The 24360-nt window shown below is 45.2% G+C and overlaps 1 protein-coding gene across 1 annotated transcript in view; it reads right to left on the bottom strand.

Annotated features, from left to right (window-relative positions):
- The window catches only part of LOC126195479 (KH domain-containing, RNA-binding, signal transduction-associated protein 3-like), a 580765-nt gene that overhangs the window by 44822 nt on the left and 511583 nt on the right, over positions 1-24360 (bottom strand). The window contains exon 5 of the mRNA XM_049934109.1: positions 7813-8171. Within this exon, the coding sequence (XP_049790066.1) occupies positions 7813-8171 (359 nt within the window). The remainder of the gene's footprint in view (positions 1-7812; positions 8172-24360) is intronic.

The following is a 24360-nucleotide window of genomic DNA, read 5'->3' on the forward strand; positions in this document are numbered from 1 at the left end:
CCAGGAAGGGGAAACTTTATTGACACATTCCTGGGGTCAGATACATCACATGATCACACTGACAGAACCACAGGCACATAGACACAGGCAACAGAGCATGCACAATGTCGGCACTAGTACAGTGTATATCCACCTTTCGCAGCAATGCAGGCTGCTATTCTCCCATGGAGACGATCGTAGAGATGCTGGATGTAGTCCTGTGGAACGGCTTGCCATGCCATTTCCACCTGGCGCCTCAGTTGGACCAGCGTTCGTGCTGGACGTGCAGACCGCGTGAGACGACGCTTCATCCAGTCCCAAACATGCTCAATGGGGGACAGATCCGGAGATCTTGCTGGCCAGGGTAGTTGACTTACACCTTCTAGAGCACGTTGGGTGGCACGGGATACATGCGGACGTGCATTGTCCTGTTGGAACAGCAAGTTCCCTTGCCGGTCTAGGAATGGTAGAACGATGGGTTCGATGACGGTTTGGATGTACCGTGCACTATTCAGTGTCCCCTCGACGATCACCAGTGGTGTACGGCCAGTGTAGGAGATCGCTCCCCACACCATGATGCCGGGTGTTGGCCCTGTGTGCCTCGGTCGTATGCAGTCCTGATTGTGGCGCTCACCTGCACGGCGCCAAACACGCATACGACCATCATTGGCACCAAGGCAGAAGCGACTCTCATCGCTGAAGACGACACGTCTCCATTCGTCCCTCCATTCACGCCTGTCGCGACACTACTGGAGGCGGGCTGCACGATGTTGGGGCGTGAGCAGAAGACGGCCTAACGGTGTGCGGGACCGTAGCCCAGCTTCATGGAGACGGTTGCGAATGGTCCTCGCCGATACCCCAGGAGCAACAGTGTCCCTAATTTGCTGGGAAGTGGCGGTGCGGTCCCCTACGGCACTGCGTAGGATCCTACGGTCTTGGCGTGCATCCGTGCGTCGCTGCGGTCCGGTCCCAGGTCGACGGGCACGTGCACCTTCCGCCGACCACTGGCGACAACATCGATGTACTGTGGAGACCTCACGCCCCACGTGTTGAGCAATTCGGCGGTACGTCCACCCGGCCTCCCGCATGCCCACTATACGGCCTCGCTCAAAGTCCGTCAACTGCACATACGGTTCACGTCCACGCTGTCGCGGCATGCTACCAGTGTTAAAGACTGCGATGGAGCTCCGTATGCCACGGCAAACTGGCTGACACTGACGGCGGCGGTGCACAAATGCTGCGCAGCTAGCGCCATTCGACGGCCAACACCGCGGGTCCTGGTGTGTCCGCTGTGCCGTGCGTGTGATCATTGCTTGTACAGCCCTCTCGCAGTGTCCGGAGCAAGTATGGTGGGTCTGACACACCGGTGTCAATGTGTTCTTTTTTCCATTTCCAGGAGTGTATATAACATTTATTTGAATACTAAAACCTTTTAATATTGAAATTTGTGTATCATGGTCTGGAAGGCCATTCACCTTTTTACTAACAGAATGCCCGTCAAGTAATGAAGAATGAATAAAATGGCTCTACTATTGTTCTCCTGCACCCTGCTTGGAAAAAACGCAGTCTGCTTGGTACTTCCTATAAAGTGAACCAAGAACCCTCTCTAGCTCGAGTAAAAATGCTCTGAACTCAGTGTTAGGGGACCCATAAAGAAAAATAATTTGACGTTTAGTTTCACTAAATTCAACTGCCTCTGCACACATTCAAACACCTGTTCAGCGCAGTGCCGCGATACGTCTACGGACTCAAATGGAATACAGTTTTACGTATGTGGCCATTCGCCACTCCCCCACTACGCAAAGAACTCCTTGAAAAACAGTCAGCTAATCTGTATCCTGGTAAAGGAAGCATCTGGATTGTCAAATTATTTAAGTGGTGCTCTAATATAGTAATAATGAAGATTCAATTTATTAAGATGACGGTTCTCCCTCTGTAGGTGTGCGTCGACAAAATATTTTCGCTCTCGGAGAAGGAAGTTGGTGAAATTTCTTGAAATTATCTCGACGCACAAAAAAAAAAAAACTTTGTTTTAATGACTGCTATCGCAAATCGCGTATAATGCCCGTGACACTCTCCCCTGCTTGAATTTTTTTTTGTCCTTCGTCAATCCATCTGCTAAGGATTCTATACCGTGCAGCAATACTCCGGAAAAGGCGAACTAGTGTAGTGGAGGAGGAGGATATTAGTGTTTAACGTCCCGTCGACAACGAGGTCATTAGAGACGGAGCGCAAGCTCGGGTGAGGGAAGGATGGGGAAGGAAATCGGCCGTGCCCTTTCAAAGGAACCATCCCGGCATTTGCCTGAAGCGATTTAGGGAAATCACGGAAAACCTAAATCAGGATGGCCGGAGACGGGATTGAACCGTCGTCCTCCCGAATGCGAGTCCAGTGTGCTAACCACTGCGCCACCTCGCTCGGTACTAGTGTAGTGTAGGCACTCTCTTTAGATGATCTGTTGCATCTTCCAAGTACACTGCCAATGATACGCAGTCCGATTCGCCTTCTCCACATCATTGTCTGTAAGATCGTTCATAACTGCTTGTGATTGTTAGCCCTAGGTATTTAGTTGAATTGACAGCCTTCAGATCTGTGTGCTTTCTCGTATTACCGAAATTTAAAGGATTCCTGTTAGTACTCACGTGGACGATCTCGCACTTTATTATTTTTAGCCAACTGCCACTTTTCGCGCCATACAAATCTTTCCCTATCATTTTTCAACTGGTTTTGATCTTCTTATGAATTTACTAAACGGTAAATGAAAGTATCATCTGCAAACAGTCTAAGAGGGCTGCTCAGATTGTCTCCTAAATCGTTTATACAGGGTGAATTGCCTAAACTTTGCACCGTACATTTTGCGGAATGGAAAATTTTATTGATCACATTTCGCAGAATGGATTGGTAGTCAGGGGTGCGTACTGTTAGCCATAAACCGACTGTAATAATACTTAGAAAGTGTATTTTTGTGCAAACATATACTTGTTTAAATGGAAAATGCCAACTGAAAAGTAGGGTAAATCAGAATATCTGTGGTGCTTGTTGCAGGATTCTACAGCGCGACGTTAATGAGATATCGGATTTTGTAAAGTTTCCACACCGACGATTCTTTGAGCCATTCAACCTGCATAGTTGTTCGGTACGATGTTGCTATGCTCGCTAACAGTGTGCTAGTGTGGTCCTTGAGTGCATGGCGAGCTGCTTATCAGTCAGCGTGTGACAGTCCAGGCAATAGGTCGTGAGTGGACGATAGGTTTTACCAACGCAGAAAAAGTTGACATGCTCATGGTGTATGGAGAGTGTAGAAAGAATACAGTTCGTTCTTGTAGGATGTATGTGTCGAGATATCCCAATAGACGTCAACTATCTTGGCAATTATGTATCAAACTCTTCAACGAATTACGTGAAAGTGGTAGTGTATCACATAGACATTGTAACAGAAGGAAGAAAGTGACGACAGAAGAGAAGAACTTTATGTTCTTGTTGCAGTTGCAGTTCATGCACATTAGCTTCCATGCAATTGCACGAGGAAGTAGAGTGAGTCAGGCACGTGTCCTATGCATTCTCCATTGACGTAGGTTCCATGCCCATCACATTTCTCTCCATCAAGAGCTGCAAGGAAACGATTATGAGAATCGTGTTAACTTGTGTACACAGGCATTAAGACATGGTTCTCCAGATGAATCATGTATCTTATTTAGTGAAGAAGATACATTTACCAATTGTGGGCAGGTCAATCGCCGGAACGTGCACTGCTTGTCTGCTGACCGCCCCGGTTGGCTTCGTCAGATGGAACGTAGCGTCCATGGAGGGTTAACGTGTGGTTTGGGACACTAAACCACCAGTTCACAGGCCCGTTTTTCATAGACGGAAGTCTGAACGCGCCCAAGTACTGTAGATTCCTAACAAACCATCTTCCACGGATGATATAAGACGTTCCTCTGGAGAGGTACCAACATGGTGGCTGTCCAGCCCATAGTGCACGAAGTACTACAGCATGTCTTCACGAATTGTTTCCAAACCGTTGGACTGAACGCATTGAACCTGTACTTTAGCCCGGTCCATCCCCTGGATTTGATGCCTTTCTTCTGTAGGGAAATCTGAAAGGCTGTGTCTACAGGGACATACCAGCACCACCCGATGATATGCAACGACGTATTACTGCAGCCTCCTCGGACGTCTCCGCTGAAATGCTACCACGTGTGCGGCAGACGTTTCAAACCAGACTGGAAGCGTGTGTTATCGCTGCCGGTGATAATTTTGAACACAATTTACAATGGTCAGTTGTCTCATTATTGGTCAGAAGCTACGTAACTAGTGTATGCACTTGTGTTGTTTGTTAGTGTGTGCTATCACAGGTATCGTACCAGAGTTGGTGAGGGAGATTTTCAAAATACGCAATAGAATCCAAGCAACGAACATCACTGACATTCTAATCTATCTTACTTTTAGTTTGTTAAAGTCAACAGGCACTGTTCAAATCAAAAATTTATTTTGTACAAAAAGATACACTTTCTAAGTTTATTAGATTATAATCAATTGGCTGACAATAAAAGCCGGTGACTAGCAATCCACTCTGTGAAAACCGCACATCACTAGCATTTTCAATTTCCGTAATATTTCCGGTGCAACTTTTTGGGTGATTCACCCGTATACATTACGAACAGCAGAGAGCCTATACACTAACTTCTGGAACGCTACATAAAGCTTATGTTTTTCTGAATGACACTTCGTCACCTACTATGAACTATGACCTTTCTGACATGAAATCACGTATCCAGTCGCACAACCGAGACGATACTCCCTAGGCACGCAATTTTTGTTGGAGCCGCTTGTGAGGAACGGTATCAAAAGCCTTGTACGAATCTAGAAGTAAAGAATCAAAATTTTAGTTCCCCTGTCGATAGCATTCATTATATCGGAAGAATCAGACGCTTGTTCCATTTCAAATGTACGATGTTTCTGAATCCGTGCCGACTGTGTGTCAAGAGATCGTTTAATCATCTTCGAGCGCAAGTTTATTTTGCAAAATCCCACTGCAAATCGACGTCAGTGAATTTTAATCTAAAATGATGATGAATGGTTTGTGGGGCGCTCAACTGTGCGGTCGTCAGCGCCCAGACAAAGTCACAATTTTTACACGGTCCAATTTTTTTTGCAGTCCGATCCAGCCTCTGTCACGAGTGGTGATGATGAAATGATGAGGAAAACACAGACACCCAGTCCCCGGGCGGACAAAATCGCCAACCCGGCCGGGAATCGAACCCGGAACCCCGTGAACCAAAGGCAGACCGTGTGTGGAGTTCTAAATTTCTGAGTATGCTGCACACTGCGCATTCGCAGTAGTGGGGATCTAGGGCGGTGTCTGCTAACGTCAGAAGTTAACTTATTCTGGCCAAGCTCACTCTTGTTATGGAAATGGATTTCGTGCTTCCGCGTCTCTTAATATATCTTGCGTTGTTTGCTGTGCTTTCGTGACACACTGGAAAGGTTTCACGGGATGTCACAGTAAGAATTTTTCCTACTAGTGTTCTATAAATGCGCAAACACATTTTTTCCACGAAGAAAAAGCGGAGACATGCACAAATAAGAACGTTAATAGAGAAATGGAATTCATTCCAAAAGCGAAAAAGTCAGACTTATTTGACAAAAAAATAACTTTTGATGCTTCAAATAATTTACGAAAATTCTGCCAGATGACGAGAGAGAGAATAAAGACCAGTGCCACCATAAACCAAATACGACCGACGTCAGAAGTTACCGATAGTGAAATTAATAATCAATGGGTGAGGTACCATAAACTCTGTCGCTCTGTTTTTTGACAAGGAAGAGAGCAGGATTCCACGCAGAATTTAAACAAAATCCACCACCTCTATTGATAAGGTTACTTCCTAATTTAATTTCAACAGTTTCCTTAATAACACTATCCAAACAGCATGAAGTGCATGCCAGAATCTCCGTGTTGTATACCATTTCCACAGATGACCGGTGTCAAGATAATGCTCTCCAATGGCAGATGTGCTCGGCTGTTGGAAGCTTGTGTGCCGCTTATGCCCAGTACACCTGTCATCCACAGTCCTGACCAGCATACGACATGTCACAACGGCAAGGAATACGGCAGACACCCGCCCTACGGAAACGAAGATCATCCTTTATGGAACCTTAAAGGACCATGATCTAATATGGCGGTCGAAGAACTGCGGATAGGTAACAGTAGGTGGGAGTGTGACTCGGCCGGGGAGCGTGCCGAGATGGTCCGGGCATTAGTGATAAACACTGCGTCCGTGTGGAACTGTGATTAACGAAAGTGGCAAATAACTAGGGAATCCCGGGTTCGAGTCCCCCGGCAAACTTTTCAACTGTCGCCGCTGAACCCGACGAAGTTAGTATCATCATCAGTTCCAACCCTTTTCTTTCCCTTGTCCCCTCTCCACCTTTAACTTACTAACACAGTATACGTCGGGGAAAACTCAGGATCACATTGTTTACCTCTTCGGGGAGGAAACGTATCGTTGCTTGCGAATTTTGGATAAACTTTGCACCAGAGGATTAAGACTGTAATGTGCACAATCGTTTTTGCTGAGGGGTCGTGATCAATCCAACGTTTGCCGAATCTGTACATTATATTAATTCTCCTACCGCCAATCTCATCAAGCAACGCAGTGGCCTAGTTCTGTTGCTAAGAAAGCAACTGAAATTAAATTACCACGTAACCTTATAAATAGAGATGGTCGTTTTTGTTTAAATTCGGCATGGACTCCTGCTCTGTCCGTTGTCACAGAACAGTAGGACAGCTACCACACCCTTGGTTACTGACTTCAATGTCGATAAGTTCTGACGTCGTTCATCTATGGTTTGTGATGGCGCCAGTGGTGTGTGTGTGTGTGTGTGTGTGTGTGTGTGTGTGTGAGAGAGAGAGAGAGAGAGAGAGAGAGAGAGAGAGAGAGAGAGAGAGAGAGAGAGATCTTCCCGGAGCTTCTCTGAAAACCGAGAATTTAAATTACCTTGCACAGCCCTACTTGCTGCAGTTTCGCCTTGAAAATTGAAGGGCGTGCTCCTGTCGAAATATCGGTGGTTGTCGACGACGTTAGCCGGCTGGATTCCCGTAAGTTATTTGAACACTGATTACGCCGGGAGAAACTGATGTCTCATAATTTTCGGTGCTATTTGGTAATTAGCGAGAAAACGAAATATAAAGGATAAAGTAAAAAGGCGATATTAACTGAATTATAGATACCGTTTGGTTGATTTGCAAGTACATATACGTATTGAATTATTTGGACAACACTATTTCTGCTCTTTGAATTATCAAGCCTGTACACAATTTATGACACAACCTTCGATAAGAACAGCCGCGACAAATTTTGATTTCGTCATTAACAAACTATATTATCATTGCTTGATCCTACATTTTGTTACGAGATTTCGATGTTTTTTGTAAAAAGGAGAGTCCGTCTTAACCTCACTTTCACCTGTCAGTTGTCGAACTGCACAGCAGACAGCTCTCACCACATACACAATTTTAGCGTTGGCGTGTAAACATACTAACCACTTGAGACAGATGAGAGACTGTACAGAATGAAACGTTAAGAGCGGGGCAGTAGACTCACTGTCTCGAAGAGTTCATTGCGATATGAAAGTCAATGGTGTACAAGGGGGTTTTAGGTGATCACTAACGTTGCTTCGAAGTACAGCTAAACTTATTGCAGTTGCAAAAGACGCCGTAACAAAAACACTACAATTACGTAATTGTTAGTTCCGACCTGAATAGGTAAAAAGCCGACGAGTGTATACTGCACATTCAGACAGCAAACAGAGAGCTGGTCGGCTACTCACCCCGTAGCAGCGTACGAGTCGTAGGCGGCGGTGTCGTAGAAGGTCCCTGCGGCAGCCCTTTCCTCGTCGCCTGCGCCGCCGTACCCAGTCTCCTCCATGGCAGCGCGCGCGCGGTCCAGTATGCTGAGGACCTTGGTCTTGGTGGGCGTAGGGCGCGGCAGCAGAGCCTGCGGGGGCGGTGGGGGCGGCAGTGGTGGCGCCGGCTTGCGGAGGCCGCCGGGAGGGCCACGCACTGCGCCCGGTGGCGGAGGCGGGGGCGGCCCCAGCAATCCGCGACCGCGCGGGGGCGGCGGAGGACCTGCTGGCACCCCGCTACCCGCAACCGCGCTGCGCAGCGGCAGGGCTCGGCCGCGCGGCACCTGAGGACAAACCTCCATTCAGCATCGTTGCGATGCACGGTTCCCGACCCGTGCGTAATCACGGTTTTGCAGTAATGAATAATACTACTTGGGTAAAAATTGGCTGTTGCTCTGCTTATGCCTATACTTGTGTTCACTAGGTAAACTGATATTGCGGATCCGTTCTTAATAACTTGAGAGTCCTGAGGAGGTCATCTTTACTCCTTAATCAATCGCTGAATAGAGCTCACACAAAAATAATTGACACACAGCTCAACCAAAGCAATAAGTCTCATCACAGGGTATATTCGCCACGTCATAAAGCACTGGCTGGCTACCAGTTCTCAGTTCTCACTAGTAATCCACCACCATTCAGAAGATCAGTCATTGCTGAACGTGTGAACGGAGGAAAAAAGAGTTACCAATTCATTCAGAATTTTCATTAACAGAACCCTAATAACTGCGGTCTATAAAACTATCGTGGCACACTTCAATCGTTTTGCAGAAGATTCATTTCACCACTCAAGATGCCTGAAACAACCGGTGGCAGGAGCAAATTTACGTGGTACATCACTAACTAATTAAAACTCCTCGAGAGCGACCAGTACGTTTTCATCTACCTTGACGACAATGGTATATACCGAATCGGATCAGAACTGACTGGGGTAGATGTGGAGCACCGGTGCGCTCATGGGGGTAGAACCCCTCTCCTGAATGTGACCGCAGCGAAAGGCAGCAAACTGTACATCATGTACCATTCGAATGTTCCCCCAGAGTATTCAAACACACAATGGAAGACCTTCACAATTTGCCTGCTGAAACTTCCAGCTGGATTTCAAACCTGGATGTAGGGCTACAAGCCGTGCGGAGTGGCCGCGCGGTTAGAGGCACCATGTCACGGATTGCGCCGCCACTCCCGCCGGAGGTTCAAGTCCTCCCTCGGACGCGCGCGCGTGCGCGCGTGCGTGTGTGTGTGTGTGTGTGTGTGTGTGTGTGTGTGTGTGTGTGTGTGTGTGTGTGTGTGTGTGTTTTGTTCTTAGCATAAGTTGGTTTAAGTTAGTTTAAGTAGTGTGTAAGTCTAGGGACCGATGACCTCAGCAGTCTGGTCCCTTAGTAATTCAGACACCTTTGAACATTTGTAGGGCTACAAACCCATTATACACTTGAGATTGTCTGCATCTGTGTAGAAATGTACATATTAGCTGTAAATAGTTTTGTATCACCATAGAAAAAATATAATAATTCGATTCGGGTTTTAATTCAGTTTATAATTTTACATACAGCGAAGTTGATGTGTCAAAACGACAAAGCATAGGCAAAATGCCCGGCATTTAATCCATGGAAGCCGTTCCAGAAACCATAAAATCAAATTCTATTCGCATATGGGGACATATTTCCTTCGGAAGAAATTAAAGGGCTAAGCGTAAGTGTAGATTGCCTTGACACAGTTTCTACAGCACGCTCAATGTTTTTGAAGATATGTCGGGGCTGACACCAGTATCAGGAGCATTTCAATATCAAGGTCCATCCGGTTCTTTGTTAATGGTATTCAATCCACGAGATCGATTTCGAAATTACACAATTTCACTTTCAGACATGCTTGTGGCAGCCCATCTCAACCGTAACATTGAAGCAAATAAAGTGATCCAAAATACAATTACACAGAAAATCAGTAACGCTACTGCAAAAGCATGTATATAAAATTGCCACAATTTATGTGCACTCAACAGCATGGCCAAACATAATAGTAAACGAAGTTTCATGCCTAAACAATGCCAACTAAATCTGATTTTAATTGGAGGAACGGAGGGAAAAACACTGCGGTTGAATTACGCCTATTCATCTCTCTGCGAAGTATGTATTTTTCTAAGTATATGTGAAAATTTCAAATTGTGTTGCGGATCGTCACACAGTCTCACTTCGCCACGATCAGCAAGCCAACATGACTGGTAACGCTTTTACTACTGTCCTTTATCGTCAATTGACAATGTAAATTAAACTTTCCTAAAAGTAACAATTTAACGGAGTTACATGACTAAACGTAATTTGCTCTATCTTACACTTTGTGGTACCGTAAAAAAAATGACTACGGTTGCAGAAGATACTCGCACGAGGAGGAGATGTGCGGGAGGAATGCGGTTTGTTTAACATAAAGCCAGCAATGAAGGAACAAGGGCACTGGCGATATTGGACTGGACAAAGAATACTGTATTGTCTGCTGAAATTATCATTCCGGAAACCCTCAAAAATGTTTTAGGTAACAGCAAAAGAAGTGACCAAAGAATGGCTACACAGAGACTTAAAAGTGGTGCCTCAAACGACGAACCCAGTTTAACCTTTCCGTCATTTCATTCCTAACATATTTACACAAGGCATCTGTTACGGATACGACAGTTCTCAAACTAAGGTCCAACAAAAGTACAATGTCTGATGACTACCAGCATTATCTTACAACTCGCCCTCTGTCATCGGAGAGGTTTGTTTCCTTCATGTTGTCCGTACCTATGTCCTGATCTAGCTGAAAATTGAACACAGCCTCTAATGATATTCACCTCATAAATTCGGTTGATTATGATATTTTTTCTCGCTAAATGGCATGGAAATCGAAGGTTTCAAAATTATCTGTTTGTCTAAGTCTGTTGCAGCAGCAAGAGGCAAGGTCAGTGAAAGACTGCATATTCCAAAATTAAAACTGAACATAGAGAGCTGTGGTGTCACTGTGAGCTGAGATCCCTTCAAGGCTGCCAGCTGCTTGCATGAGGAGACAAGTTCACGCGGCCATTCTTGAAATACTGAACGTCGTATTTAGGCTTAAGACGTGTCCTTAAAATATCATCACAAAGAATCCGTTCAGAATATATGATCTGCTACAGCTCGGATGTACCCGAGTGTGCCTCGATATTTTCTCCAACAAAGCGTACCTTAAGAAGCACAACGTTATTTGATGTCTACATGGGCGCTTAATCTCACGACGACAGCAGAATGTCTGAAAACAGGACACTTTTCATTCTGTTATAAATGGAGCATCTGTTCTGAAACGACGACGTAGTTTTAAGAACCGAGCAGGTGACGTCTGAGGAGCAGCGGAGTGGATGAGCCGTCTGAAAAGCAGGCAGGTGACCAAGTACTGCGCTTGCCAAACGACTTTGAAGAAATGTGAACAAGTAATTCCTTAGGTGAAAACAATGGATCTCTGTCATCCAGTGACACACGAAATAAAATTCAGCAAGCGGTTATTCACTATGACTTGCAAGCTAATACCAGGTTCTCAACTTAGATATATTAATATTTGCTACTGTTATGCATCTGGTAGAAATTCCGTACGATCTGTAGAAGCCAAGGACAAACATGAACAGTGATGTCTTTGTTACCTTGAACTTTTTCGGCAAGTCCACAAGGAATATACAACGACGTCTTTAAAGTAAAGGTCACGGAGTAGAAAAATTCCAGCAACTTGTACATATGTTGACTCTCACATAAATCTAGCTACGATGAAAATTCCGCGCGACAAAGTGAGAATACGTTTTAATAAGAGTCTGCGTGAGAGGATGAAGAAACATACTATACAACCAACACTGGATTTGCGTGTCACTGGAAAAGAAAACACACAGTTGTAATCTGGATGCAAATAATCACAATTCATTATAAAATAATACACGTTATATGACAATACCACAGTATTTTGCGACCGTAATAAAAGCATTACTTACACTAAGACTACGTGAGACGCTACATAATCTGTGTTAACCGTGTAACTGCGACTACGGAAAAAATGGCTAAAAACAAAGACAAACTGTGTCATTCAGAGCAGTCTAAGTCTATGAAATTATTGTTGTTTTTGTTGTGGTCTTCAGTCCTGAGACTGGTTTGATGCAGCTCTCCATGCTACTCTATCCCGTGCAAGCTTCTTCATCTCCCAGTACCTACTGCAACCTACATCCTTCTGAATATGCTTAGTGTATTCATCTCTTGGTCTCCCTCTACGAATTTTACCCTCCACGCTGCCCTCCAATGCTAAATTTGTGATCCCTTGATGACACAAAACATGTCCTAGCAACCGATCCCTTCTTCTAGTCAAGTTGTGCCACAAACTTCTCTTCTCCCCAATCCTATTCAACACCCCCTCATTAGTTATGTGATCTACCCATCTAATCTTCAGCATTCTTCTGCAGCACCACATTTCGAAAGCTTCTATTCTCTTCTTGTCCAAACTATTTATCGTCCATGTTTCACTTCCGTACATGGCTACACTCCATACAAATACTTTCAGAAACGACTTCCTGACATTTAAATCTATACTCGATGTTAACAAATTTCTCTTCTTCAGAAACGCTTTCCTTGCCATTGCCAGTCTACATTTTATATAAAATTATTAGTATTATTAAAAACTATCCTATAATGCTTGTCTTAATCTGCCCTTTGAAGAAGCACACGACAAAACTGACCAGTTCTCCCGAATTTCTACAAACCTAGCGTTACATTGCACTCTTAATATACTAATTTCAGTCGCATATCTGCATTCTAGTTATTACTACCACGGGAAACCGCAATCTGGATGGGCGGCAGGAGTATAAAACCCGCTCCACCCAAATGTTAATTCAGTGCCGTAATCAACCTATCTCTGTCAGGAGGAAATACTGTCTAAATCGTCCTGCATATCCTTAAAAGTCAAATGGTTCAAATGGCTCTGAGCACTATGGGACTTAACATCTATGGTCATCAGTCCCCTAGAACTTACAACTACTTAAACCTAACTAACCTAAGGACATCACACACATCCATGCCCGAGGCAGGATTCGAACCTGCGACCGTAGCGGTCGCGCGGTTCCAGACTGTAGCGCCTAGAACCGCTCGGCCACTCAAGCCGGCCTTAAAAGCCATTGAGGGTCAATACTTTACTTTCCTACACACACACACACACACACACACACACACACACAAAAGTTTTGCATCACCCCGGTTCCTAGAACTCCTGAAGATAGACATTGACTGCGGGTATTGAATCACAGATACAGTTCCTTTGACTGTTCATGTCACTAAACTGGCCCAAAGATGTAAACAACCATGCATCAGCAGCGCCTATTAGACGGAGGGAGTGCGACAGCCGATCAGTTCCAGTCATTCCACCAGGAAGTCAGTACACGGCTCGTGTTGTCTGTAGTTCAACCATGCCCAGACGATCAATACCGCAGTTCGATCGCGTCCGCATTGTTACTTTGTGCCAGGAAGGGCTCTCAACAAGGGAAGTGTCCAGGCGTCTCGGAGTGAACCAAAGCGATGTTGTTCGGACATGGAGAAGATACAGAGAGACAGGAACTGTCGATAACATACCTCGCTCAGGCCGCCCAAGGGCTGCAACTACTACTACTACTACTACTACTACTACAGTGGGTGACCGCTACCTACGGCTATGGCTCGGAGGAACCCTGACAGCAACGCCACCATTTTGAATAATGCTTTTCGTGCAGCTACAGGACGTCGTGTTACGACTCAAAACTGTACGCAATATGCTGCATGATGCGCTACTTCACTCTCAACGTCCATGGCGACGTCCCTCTTTACAACCACGACACCATGCAGCGCAGTACAGATGGCCCCAACAACATGCCGAATGAGCCGCTCAGGATTGGCATCACGTTTTCACCGAAGCGTGTCGCTTATGCCTTCAACCAGAAAATCGTCGGAGATTTGTTTGGAGGCAACCCGGTCAGGCTGAATGCGTTACACACACTGTCCAGCAAATGCAGCAAGGTGGAGGTTCCCTTCTATTTTGGGTTGGCATTATGTGGGGCCGATGTACGCCGCTGGTAGTCATGGAAGGCGCCGTAACGGCTGTACGATACGTGAATGCCATCTTCCGACCGATAGTGCAAACCATATTGGCGAGGCATTCGTCTTTATGGACGACAATTCGCGCCCCCACCGTGCACATCCCGTGAATGACTTCCTTCAGGATAACGACATCGCTGGGCTAGGGGTGGCCAGCATGTTCTCCAGACATGAACCCTATCGAACATGCCTGGGAAAGATTGGAAAGGGCTGTTTATGGACGATGTGACCCACCAACCACTCTGAGGGATCTACGCCGAATCGCCGTTGAGGAGTGGAAAAATCTGGACCAACAATGCCTTGATGAACTTGAGGGTAGTATGCCACGACGAATACAGGCATGCATCAACGCAACAGGACGTGCTACTGGGTGTTTAGAGGTACCAGTGTGTACATCAATCTAGACCACTACCTCTGAAGGTCTCGCTGTATGGTGGTACAACATGCAATGTGTGGTTTTCATGAGCAATAAAAAGGGCGGAAATGATGTTTATGTTGATCTCTATTCCAATTTTCTTTACAGGTTCCGGAACTCTGGGAACCGAGGTAATGCAAAACTTTGAGATATGTACAATAGCGTTGTCCTATGGACAATACTATCGTCAGGTTGCTCAATGTCAATCACAGGTCGACTACTCAAACGTTCTTCCAGCAAATCACGCATTTTACAAAAGTGAGTGTACGATAGTTTTGTAAAGCCTTGTCGACAGTTTTGCAAAGGCCTCATCGCTACTGCTGTGGAGGCCAAGTTGCCACTATTACGGTAGGCCGAGTTTGAGAGTTGGTGCACGACTTCTGATACAGTACATCGCTAAGACAATTTCTCCCTGCCACTATTACACAGCTATGTCCCAGCGTCGGGTAACAGGATAGGAGAACGAAGGCTCTACAACACTCCGACAAATTATTAACACAGTCACACAAATGAGTTTAAAAAGTTTACCTATCTTAAGTCTGCAACACTGCTTGTAATATAACACGAAAAAAGGCCCTCAATGGCTACGTGCAAATAATCGTAGGTAAACTTCACAGTACGTAGCAAATATAATTTACAACTACTGTCTGTTCACTTCTAAGAGTTCACTAAATTACGTTCCCTGTGAAGCCTGGACGAGTGCCGAGTCTGTATGGCACTAGCACCAGATCGAATCTTTGCGCCTGTGGTGCTTTAACCCTTGCTGTGTCTTGTGCGAACGACACAGGAGATAGCATCCCTGCTGTCAGAAAACAGTGTAATACGAAACCAAACACCCACAAATATAGTTAGGCGGAATGTGCAAGGACGAACCTTTCTTTGTAATACTGCAGACGCAACACACATGCAGAAACGATTACAAGGGCCATAGAAATTGCATACTCCTGACAATGTATCCACAAGAACTGCAGTCATGTTCGGCAATATGTGCGGCAATATATTTCCGAGCCAGTAATGTTTACAAGGGCCACAGTATGGTAGCGAAATGAACAAAGGCGAGCTAGTGGAAGTTAATGCCGCGCTTCTGCATTTGTATTTCCCAAGTGATAAAAGTTGGCAAGCAAAGAAGAAACCGAGCTCCGTGGATGCGTTCTTTTTCACGTAAACCAACTGTTTCCGAAACATTACGATGTTCGCAGATGTGACATACCTTTTCCACAATGTTCACGCACGATTTCGAATATATTTTTGGATCACGAGCTCATTCGGTGCGGTCAACCGCTCCTGCGACACTCAGCAAAATGACGTCTTACAGAGGGAAGTGCCAGATGAATTCCAACTCCGGTTCACAAGAAGATGTATTCAGAATGACTGAGCACTTATTAAGAATGCTGACCACTCGGAAGAAGTCAGCCAGTGTGTCTAAAATGTGAAGCTAACAATAGTATAGTTCCTGTTGGGCTCCTGCAGGAGCTGGCTGAACAAGTAAATCAGAATTAATGAAGTCACCATAACCTGTTGTTTCTTCCGCGGTGGGGGTGCTGCTGTTGAAGTACCACCCAGCAGACTCTCATAAAATCCCTCATACCAGACACTCCCCCCCCCCCCCCCCATGAACCATGGACCTTGCCGTTGGTGGGGAGGCTCGCGTGCCTCAGCGATACAGATAGCCGTACCTTAGGTACAACCACAACGGAGGGGTATCTGTTGAGAGGCCAGACAAACGTGTGGTTCCTGAAGACGGGCAGCAGCCTTTTCAGTAGTTGCAAGGGCAACAGTCTGGATGATTGACTGATCTGGCCTTGTAACATGAACCAAAACGGCCTTGCTGTGCTGGTACTGCGAACGGCTGAAAGCAAGGGGAAACTACGGCCGTACTTTTTCCCGAGGGCATGCAGCTTTACTGTATGATTAAATGATGATGGCGTCCTCTTGGGTAAAATATTCCGGAGGTAAAATAGTCCCCCATTCGGATCTCCGGGCGGGGACTACTCAAGAGGCTGTCGTTATCAGGAGAAAGAAAACTGCCGTTCAAAGGATCGGAGCGTGGAATGTCAGGTCCCTTAATCGGGCAGGTAGGTTAGAAAATTTGAAAAGGGAAATGGATAGGTTAAAGTTAGATATAGTGGGAATTAGTGAAGTTCGGTGGCAGGAGGAACAAGACTTCTGGTCAGGTGACCACAGGGTTATAAACACAAAGTCAAATAGGGGTAATGCAGGAGTAGGTTAATAATGAATAGGAAAATAGGAACGCGGGTAAGCTATTACAAACAGCTTAGTGAACGCATTATTGTGGCCAAGATAGATACGAAGCCCACACCTACAACAGTAGTACAAGTTTATATGCCAACTAGCTCTGCAGATGACGAAGAAATGTATGATGAAATAAAAGAAATTATTCAGATAGTGAAGGGAGACGAAAATTTAATAGTCATGGGTGACTGGAATTCGAGTATAGGAAAAGGGAGAGAAGGAAACGCAGTAGGTGAATAAGGATTGGGGCTAAGAAATGAAAGAGGAAGCCCCTGGTAGAATTTTGCACAGAGCATAACTTAATCATAGCTAACACTTGGTTCAAGAATCATAAAAGCAGGTTGTATACCTGGAAGAATCCTGGAGATACTAATAGGTATCAGATAGTTTATATAATGGTAAGACAGAGATTTAGGAACCAGGTTTTAAATTGTAAGACATTTCCAGGGGCAGATGTGGACTCTGACCACAATCTATTGGTTATGACCTGTAGATTAAAACTGAAGAAACTGCAAAAAGGTGGGAATTTAAGGAGATGGGACCTGGATAAACTGAAAGAACCAGAGGTTGTACCGAGTTTCAGGGAGAGCATAAGGGAACAATTGACAGGAATGGGGGAAAGAAATACAGTAGAAGAAGAATGGGTAGCTTTGAGGGATGAAGTAGTGAAGGCAGCAGAGGATCAAGTAGGTAAAAAGACGAGGGCTAGTAGAAATCCTTGGGTAACAGAAGAAATATTGAATTTAATTGATGAAAGGAGAAAATATAAAAATGCAGTAAATGAAGCAGGGAAAAAGGAATACAAACGTCTCAAAAATGAGATCGACAGGAAGTGCAAAATGGCTAAGCAGGGATGGCTAGAGGACAACTGTAAGGATGTGGAGGCTTATCTCACTAGGGGTAAGATAGATACTGCCTACAGGAAAATTAAAGAGACCTTTGGAGATAAGAGAACCACTTGTATGAACATCAAGAGCTCAGATGGAAACCACGTTCTAAGCAAAGAAGGGAAAGCAGAAAGGTGGAAGGAGTATATAGAGGGTCTATACAAGGGCGATGTACTTGAGGACAATATTATGGAAATGGAAGAGGAGGTAGATGAAGATGAAATGGGAGATACGATACTGCGTGAAGAGTTTGACAGAGCACTGAAAGACCTGAGTCGAAACAAGGCCCCCGGAGTAGACAACATTCCATTGTAACTACTGACGGCCTTGGGAGAGCCAGTCCTGACAAAACTCTACCATCTTGTGAGCAAGATGTATGAAACAGGTGAAATACCCACAGACTTCAAGAAGAATATAATAATTCCAATCCCAAAGAAAGCAGGTGTTGACAGATGTGAAAATTACCGAACTATCAGTATAATAAGCCACAGCTGCAAAATACTAACGCGAATTCTTTACAGACGAATGGAAAAACTGGTAGAAGCGGACCTCGGGGAAGATCAGTTTGGATTCCGTAGAAATGTTGGAACACGTGAGGCAATACTAACCTTACGACTTATCTTAGAAGAAAGATTAAGAAAAGGCAAACCTACGTTTCTAGCATTTGTAGACTTAGAGAAAGCTTTTGACAATGTTGACTGGAATACTCTCTTTCAAATTCTAAAGGTGGCAGGGGTAAAATACAGGGAGCGAAAGGCTATTTGCAATTTGTACAGAAACCAGATGGCAGTTATAAGAGTCGAGGGACATGAAAGGGAAGCAGTGGTTGGGAAGGGAGTAAGACAGGGTTGTAGCCTCTCCCCGATGTTATTCAATCTGTATATTGAGCAAGCAGTAAAGGAAACAAAAGAAAAATTCGGAGTAGGTATTAAAATCCATGGAGAAGAAATAAAAACTTTGAGGTTCGCCGATGACATTGTAATTCTGTCAGAGACAGCAAAGGACTTGGGAGAGCAGTTGAACGGAATGGATGGTGTCTTGAAGGGAGGATATAAGATGAACATCAACAAAAGCAAAACGAGGATAATGGAATGTAGTCGAATTAAGTCGGGTGATGTTGAGGGTATTAGATTAGGAAATTAGACAAAGTAGTAAAGGAGTTTTGATATTTGGGGAGCAAAATAACTGATGATGGTTGAAGTAGAGAGGATATAAAATGTAGACTGGCAATGGCAAGGAAAGCGTTTCTGAAGAAGAGAAATTTGTTAACATCGAGTATAGATTTAAGTGTCACGAAGTCTTTTCTGAAAGTATTTGTATGGAGTGTAGCCATGTATGGAAGTGAAACAAGGACGATAAATAGTTTGGACAAGAAGAGAATAGAAGCTTTTGAAATGTGGTGCTACAGAAGAATGCTGAAGATTAGATGGGTAGATCACATAACTAATGAGGAGGTACTGAATAGGATTGGGGAGAAGAGGAGTTTGTGGCACAACTTGACCAGAAGAAGGGATCGGTTGGTAGGACATGTTCTGAGGCATCAAGGGATCACCAATTTAGTATTGGAGGGCAGCGTGGAGGGTAAAAATCGTAGAGGGAGACCAAGAGATGAATACACTAAGCATATTCAGAAGGATGTAGGTTGCAGTAGGTACTGGGAGATGAAGAAGCTTGCACAGGATAGAGTAGCATGGAGAGCTGCATCAAACCAGTCTCAGGACTGAAGACCACAACAACAACAAACAACAACCAGACACTCATTCTCATATGTTTGCTGGCGTCTCTGTACACGACCATGATTAGACTGTGTACGTAATGCTGAACACCATCGTCTTCATCAGCTGTTTACAGGGAAGCGAAGGCCACTGCAATGCCAGGTAAACCTGGTAGGTCGCCACGTTCTAGCCTGAACGAGGGCCCCCTAGTCTCCCTGTTAATGTACACCAGTTTCTCAGCACGTTCATCGTCGCTGGCCACGGTCGAGTGTGGGCCGACGACTTCGGTCATGCTGGATGTTACAGTTCAAACACTGTCCTCTTCCCAGTGTCGTAAGCGGCAACCAAGAGTTCATCAGACTGCCGGGCGTTGTGCTGAAAACCAGTGGCTGCCGCTGCTAACACGATCTGTCCGAGCCAACAATGGTGACCTTGGCGACTAGCGCACTTGCAGCACCTATGTCAGGATGTTTCATTAACGGCCAGAAGAACAGTTCTAGTCTCTACCATCTCTTCTACACATGTCCAGCGGCATTTTCTCATGGCCTACGATTAACCGATTGCTCCACCACTATTAGGGTCAACTCCCAGACCAAATGTTCTAGGGTCAGTAGTTTCTGCATCAAGAGGACGCTCCAACTGTGGCATCATCGCCAACTACGGGTTTTAATTTTGATGGTAGAAGTATGGTGAGTGGACTTCCTATTTTTGTTGCTTCTTCCATTCTTGGGCACGGGACAACGTTGGTAGCGAGACCTGATATGCACAGAAACCTGCAGGTACGATGCATGAAACCTTAAGGACACCTGCAGGTGTGTTTCGGTTAGAGGATAACTGTAGGAAGCAGACAACGTATTATACTTTTTTGTTGATAGAGTATGAAAAAAGGCCACGGTCACAAACACGAGCAAAGACGACTCTGAAAGCGGTCAGAAGATGGGTGGAACATGTAACCAAGCAGGAGGAAACTAATGCTACTTTGGAAAGGCACGTGGATACACTGACAGGAGGCAATGAGGCTATACAGGGAGGTTATGTTTGGTTTGTGTGGCACCCAACTGCGCGGTTATCAGCGCTCGTACAAATTTCCAATCTTTACTCTGTCCAATCTCACCGCTTTCATGAATGATGATGAAATGATGAGGACAACACAAGCACCCAGTCCCCGGGCGGAGAAAATCCCCAACCTGGCTGGGAATCGAACCCGGGACCCCGTGATCGATCGATAGGCTGCAACGCTAGCCACTAAACCACGAGCTGCGGACGGACCCTTTTATCAGGTAAAACGACTGAGGATACGTCAGTGTTTACTGATAATTTTGGAAGCAGCCGCGAGTCTGGAGTGTTGTTCAGATGAACTATGTTTGCTCATGGCTAAATTATGGTTAATGGGCGAGGCAAAGACGTACATAATGCAGCATGAGGTGTTGAACAACATAAATAGAATTCAGTAAACAGAGTAGAACAAGATTCTTTAGGCATCATCTCAACGGCATGCCCCAAAAATGGAATGATTCGGTGGTAACGTTCTCAGATACGATTAGCAAAATAAATGTGCAAACTTATGAATTGACACAGTGCGCCAGTATTTTTGAGAACGCTTCCACCCAACATGTCGAGGAGAGTGCAGGTGGAAAATCAAAATAATTTTGCTTCTGCCATTGAGGTTGCTACGTAGCTGGCAACCAAGTGCAGGATAAACGAAGCGCTTTTTCCTCGAAGGTAAAACTCAAGTGTCGGGGCGCCACACTTGGAAGCAATGCAGCAATCACAGTGCTATGAATGTAATACGGTAGGGCACCAAATTCAGGATTTTAGGAATGAGAAACAGAATGGTCAAAGTCACTGAAAAACTATTCCACAACCATCAAACAGCATACCCAGAAAAGTTCACTGCTACAAAGACATATGCTGAGGTGGAGTGTTGTTTGGCCGACATAATGAATGGTACGGAATACAAGTTATTAGTGGACAAAGGGCTATGTGTCGGCAGAAAGTCGTGACCTTCTGGGTACGAAGAGGCTGAATTCTCGGTGTTACAGGTTGTGGGGAGTAGGGGACAATAAAGAGGGTCAACTGTCCTCAACTGTTATATGTAAGCGAGGAACTGTCGAGAGCAACTGGAAGTGTTGCTGCATTCCAGTGAGGGGCACTGAACAATCCTGGTGTTAAAAAATTCTGGAATCCCGGTGTTGGATTTACTGAGTAAGCATCACACTGAAATTTATAATTCACAGCACAATGTCGAACATGACGGACTGTTGTTACTACTGAGAGAAACAGCTGCGAATATACACTGATTGGCCAGAACATTATGACCACCCTACCTAACAGTCGGTGTGTCCAAAACTGGTACAGGTAACAGTGGCGACATGTCCTTATGCAAGCATGAGGCCTTGGTAGGTCGCCGGAGAAAGCTGGCACATCTGCATACACATCGCCTAGTTCCCCTAAATTGTGGGGAGGGGAGTGATGAGCTCAGACTCCATGGTCAGTCACATCCCAGATGGGTTCAATCGGGTTCAAACCCGACGATCGGGGGGGGGGGGGGGGCAACACATCAATTGGAAGTCGCCACTGTGTCCTTGAACCAATCCATCACACTCCTCACCTTGTGACATGGCGCATTATCTTGTTGAAAAATGCAACTGCCGTCATGGTGCCTTGCATGAGCTCCAATGGACGATGGATGCTCCCCAGAGCAGAGATGCGAATCCTCCCCAGAGCATAATGGAGCCGCCGCCAGCATGTCTCCACCCAGCACTACAGGTGTCAATGAGCTGTTCCCCCCCTCCCCCCCCCCCCCAGAAGACAATGGATTCGCGCCCTCCTTTCGGCGTAATGAAGAATGTATCGGGATTCATCAGACCATCAATGCTCTGCCACAGTGCAAACATCCACTGCCGATGGTCGTGTGCCCATTTCAATCGTAAATGTGGATGACGTGGTGTTAATGTTGGCACGTGGATGGGTCATCGGCTGAGGAGCGTTTGATGCACTGTGTGTTCAGACACACTTGTACTCTTCCGAGCATTTAGTCTGATGCTAGGTCCGCCACAGTACGCTACCTGTCCTGTATTACCAGTCTTCCCAGCCTACAACGTCCGATATCTGCAATGAGGGGTGGTTGCCCAACCCCATGACTTCTGGATGTCGTTTCACCTTGGTTTTGCCATTTATTGAAGATGCTCACCACAACACTCCTCAAACACCTGACAAGTCGTCAGGTCCCCGAAATGCTCGTGTCGAGCCTCTGAGTCATCAAAATCTGCCCTTGGTTATGTGCCTTCCCCCACTCTACATACAGATCCATTCTCAATGATACCACATGCACTGTGCTTTTGTGTACACTAGCAGGCATTCCTCGCAACATGACGTTATCGCCTGTACGCGTCTCTATCGATAGTAAGTCGGTGGTCATAATGTTCTGGCTGATCAGTGTTTGCTGACACAAGGTTCTCATAGGATGAAGGTGGAACCCATTAAAAACAGCACACACAATCACTGAGGTTCACTTCACATATAAAATACCAGAAGGCGCAGTGTAGGTACTGACCTCCCAAATGGTATTTTGTGTGTTCTAGAGCGACTGGAACATAATAACAATTTGCATATGTTGCAAGGCATGGCACACACTAAAAATGTGAATGGAAAGTACTTGGTACCAGTTACTGTGGATGATTTTGGCTCTGACGAAGTGGTTTTACTGGAGGGGTTATTAATTTGGTTACCCTGCATGAGGGCACCTCAGAAATGTCAAGTGTGGACCTGTGCAAACTGTCACTGCAACTGCATTACGCAAAAAAGTACAGCACTTGAAGGAGAGTGATAGGGTAGCCATAGAAATGCTCCTGGTATATGCGTAACTCTAGCGTGTTATGTCACACAGAAACTCGTTTTTAGATTGTGATGCAAAAAGAGACAGCCAAAGTTGCAACTCTGGGTCTCTCTTTTTGCGACACAAGCTTGTCATACAGTTCAAGAATCACCAGCGACAGCCGTCAATCAACTGCCGAATGATGGCATTTTTAAAGGGAGTTGTAGTATATGTGAAGTCCCCATTGTCATCATGCCCAAAATATCATCAGAAGGAACATGGAAATACAGGTCTTACTGCCAAAATCGTTACCTCAACGTTGGAACTATCATGGAAGCGTACCCTACATAAAACATCATGGAAACATTGGACAGTCTGAGTCAGGGCAAGCGTTTTTCACCGATGGATCTACAATGTGGTTAATACCAGAAGGAAGTAGTGCAGAGGACCAGCCGAAGACTGCAATTACTATCATATGTTGGCGTTACCAATATGGGCAAATGCCTTTTCGACATTGCCTTGCCAGTTAGCACTGAAAAGCGTTATTTTGCAGTGGCAGGAATGAGCTATTAGGTCATGTAATTAGCAACAATGGCATCAAGGATGACTAGAAAGTGATATGTACAGTCTGACTTCTCGCCATCACAAGCAGGGAAACAACTGCAGTCATTTTTTGGGATTATGAAATTATTATACAAAATAAGTCAAAGTGTTTGCTGACATTACTGGACCGGTAACGCACTTGCTGAAGAAGGGTGGGAAATTTCAGTGGACGGCTGACTGTCAGTCCCCCATTTGAGGGATTCAAAAATGCACTAACAACTAGACATGTGTTAGTATTTCTGAATTCAAAAAAAGTTTATCCTCTCTCGTGATGAGGGCAATCAAGCAGTGAGACGCGTTCCGAGTTACAAAGTCGGTAGTAAAGAGCACCCAACAGGACATGAATCGAGTCACAAAACCAAACAGAATTACTCAACTACATAAAAGGAGATTTTGAGCTTGATCGAAAGTATCACTTACTTTCGTTGTTATTTGTAAGGCAGGAAATTTGAAGTTGTAACCGTCCACATGGCATTAAAGTGGCTATTAGGACCGAAAGATCCTTCAATCACATTGACCTGATGATGGGCATTAAAATTTAGCGAAATTGATTATGAGGTAGTGCACAAATCTGGTAGAAAGCATGGCATTTCAGATGGTTTGAGCAGCCTAACTGGGGGTCATAAAAGAGCATAGCCAAAGCCTTGCAGAATGGCAGAAGGTGCAGACCACTCATGCAAACTGCCACCCA

The sequence above is a fragment of the Schistocerca nitens genome, chromosome 7 (assembly GCF_023898315.1).
Source record: "Schistocerca nitens isolate TAMUIC-IGC-003100 chromosome 7, iqSchNite1.1, whole genome shotgun sequence".
Lineage (NCBI taxonomy): Eukaryota > Metazoa > Arthropoda > Insecta > Orthoptera > Acrididae > Schistocerca > Schistocerca nitens.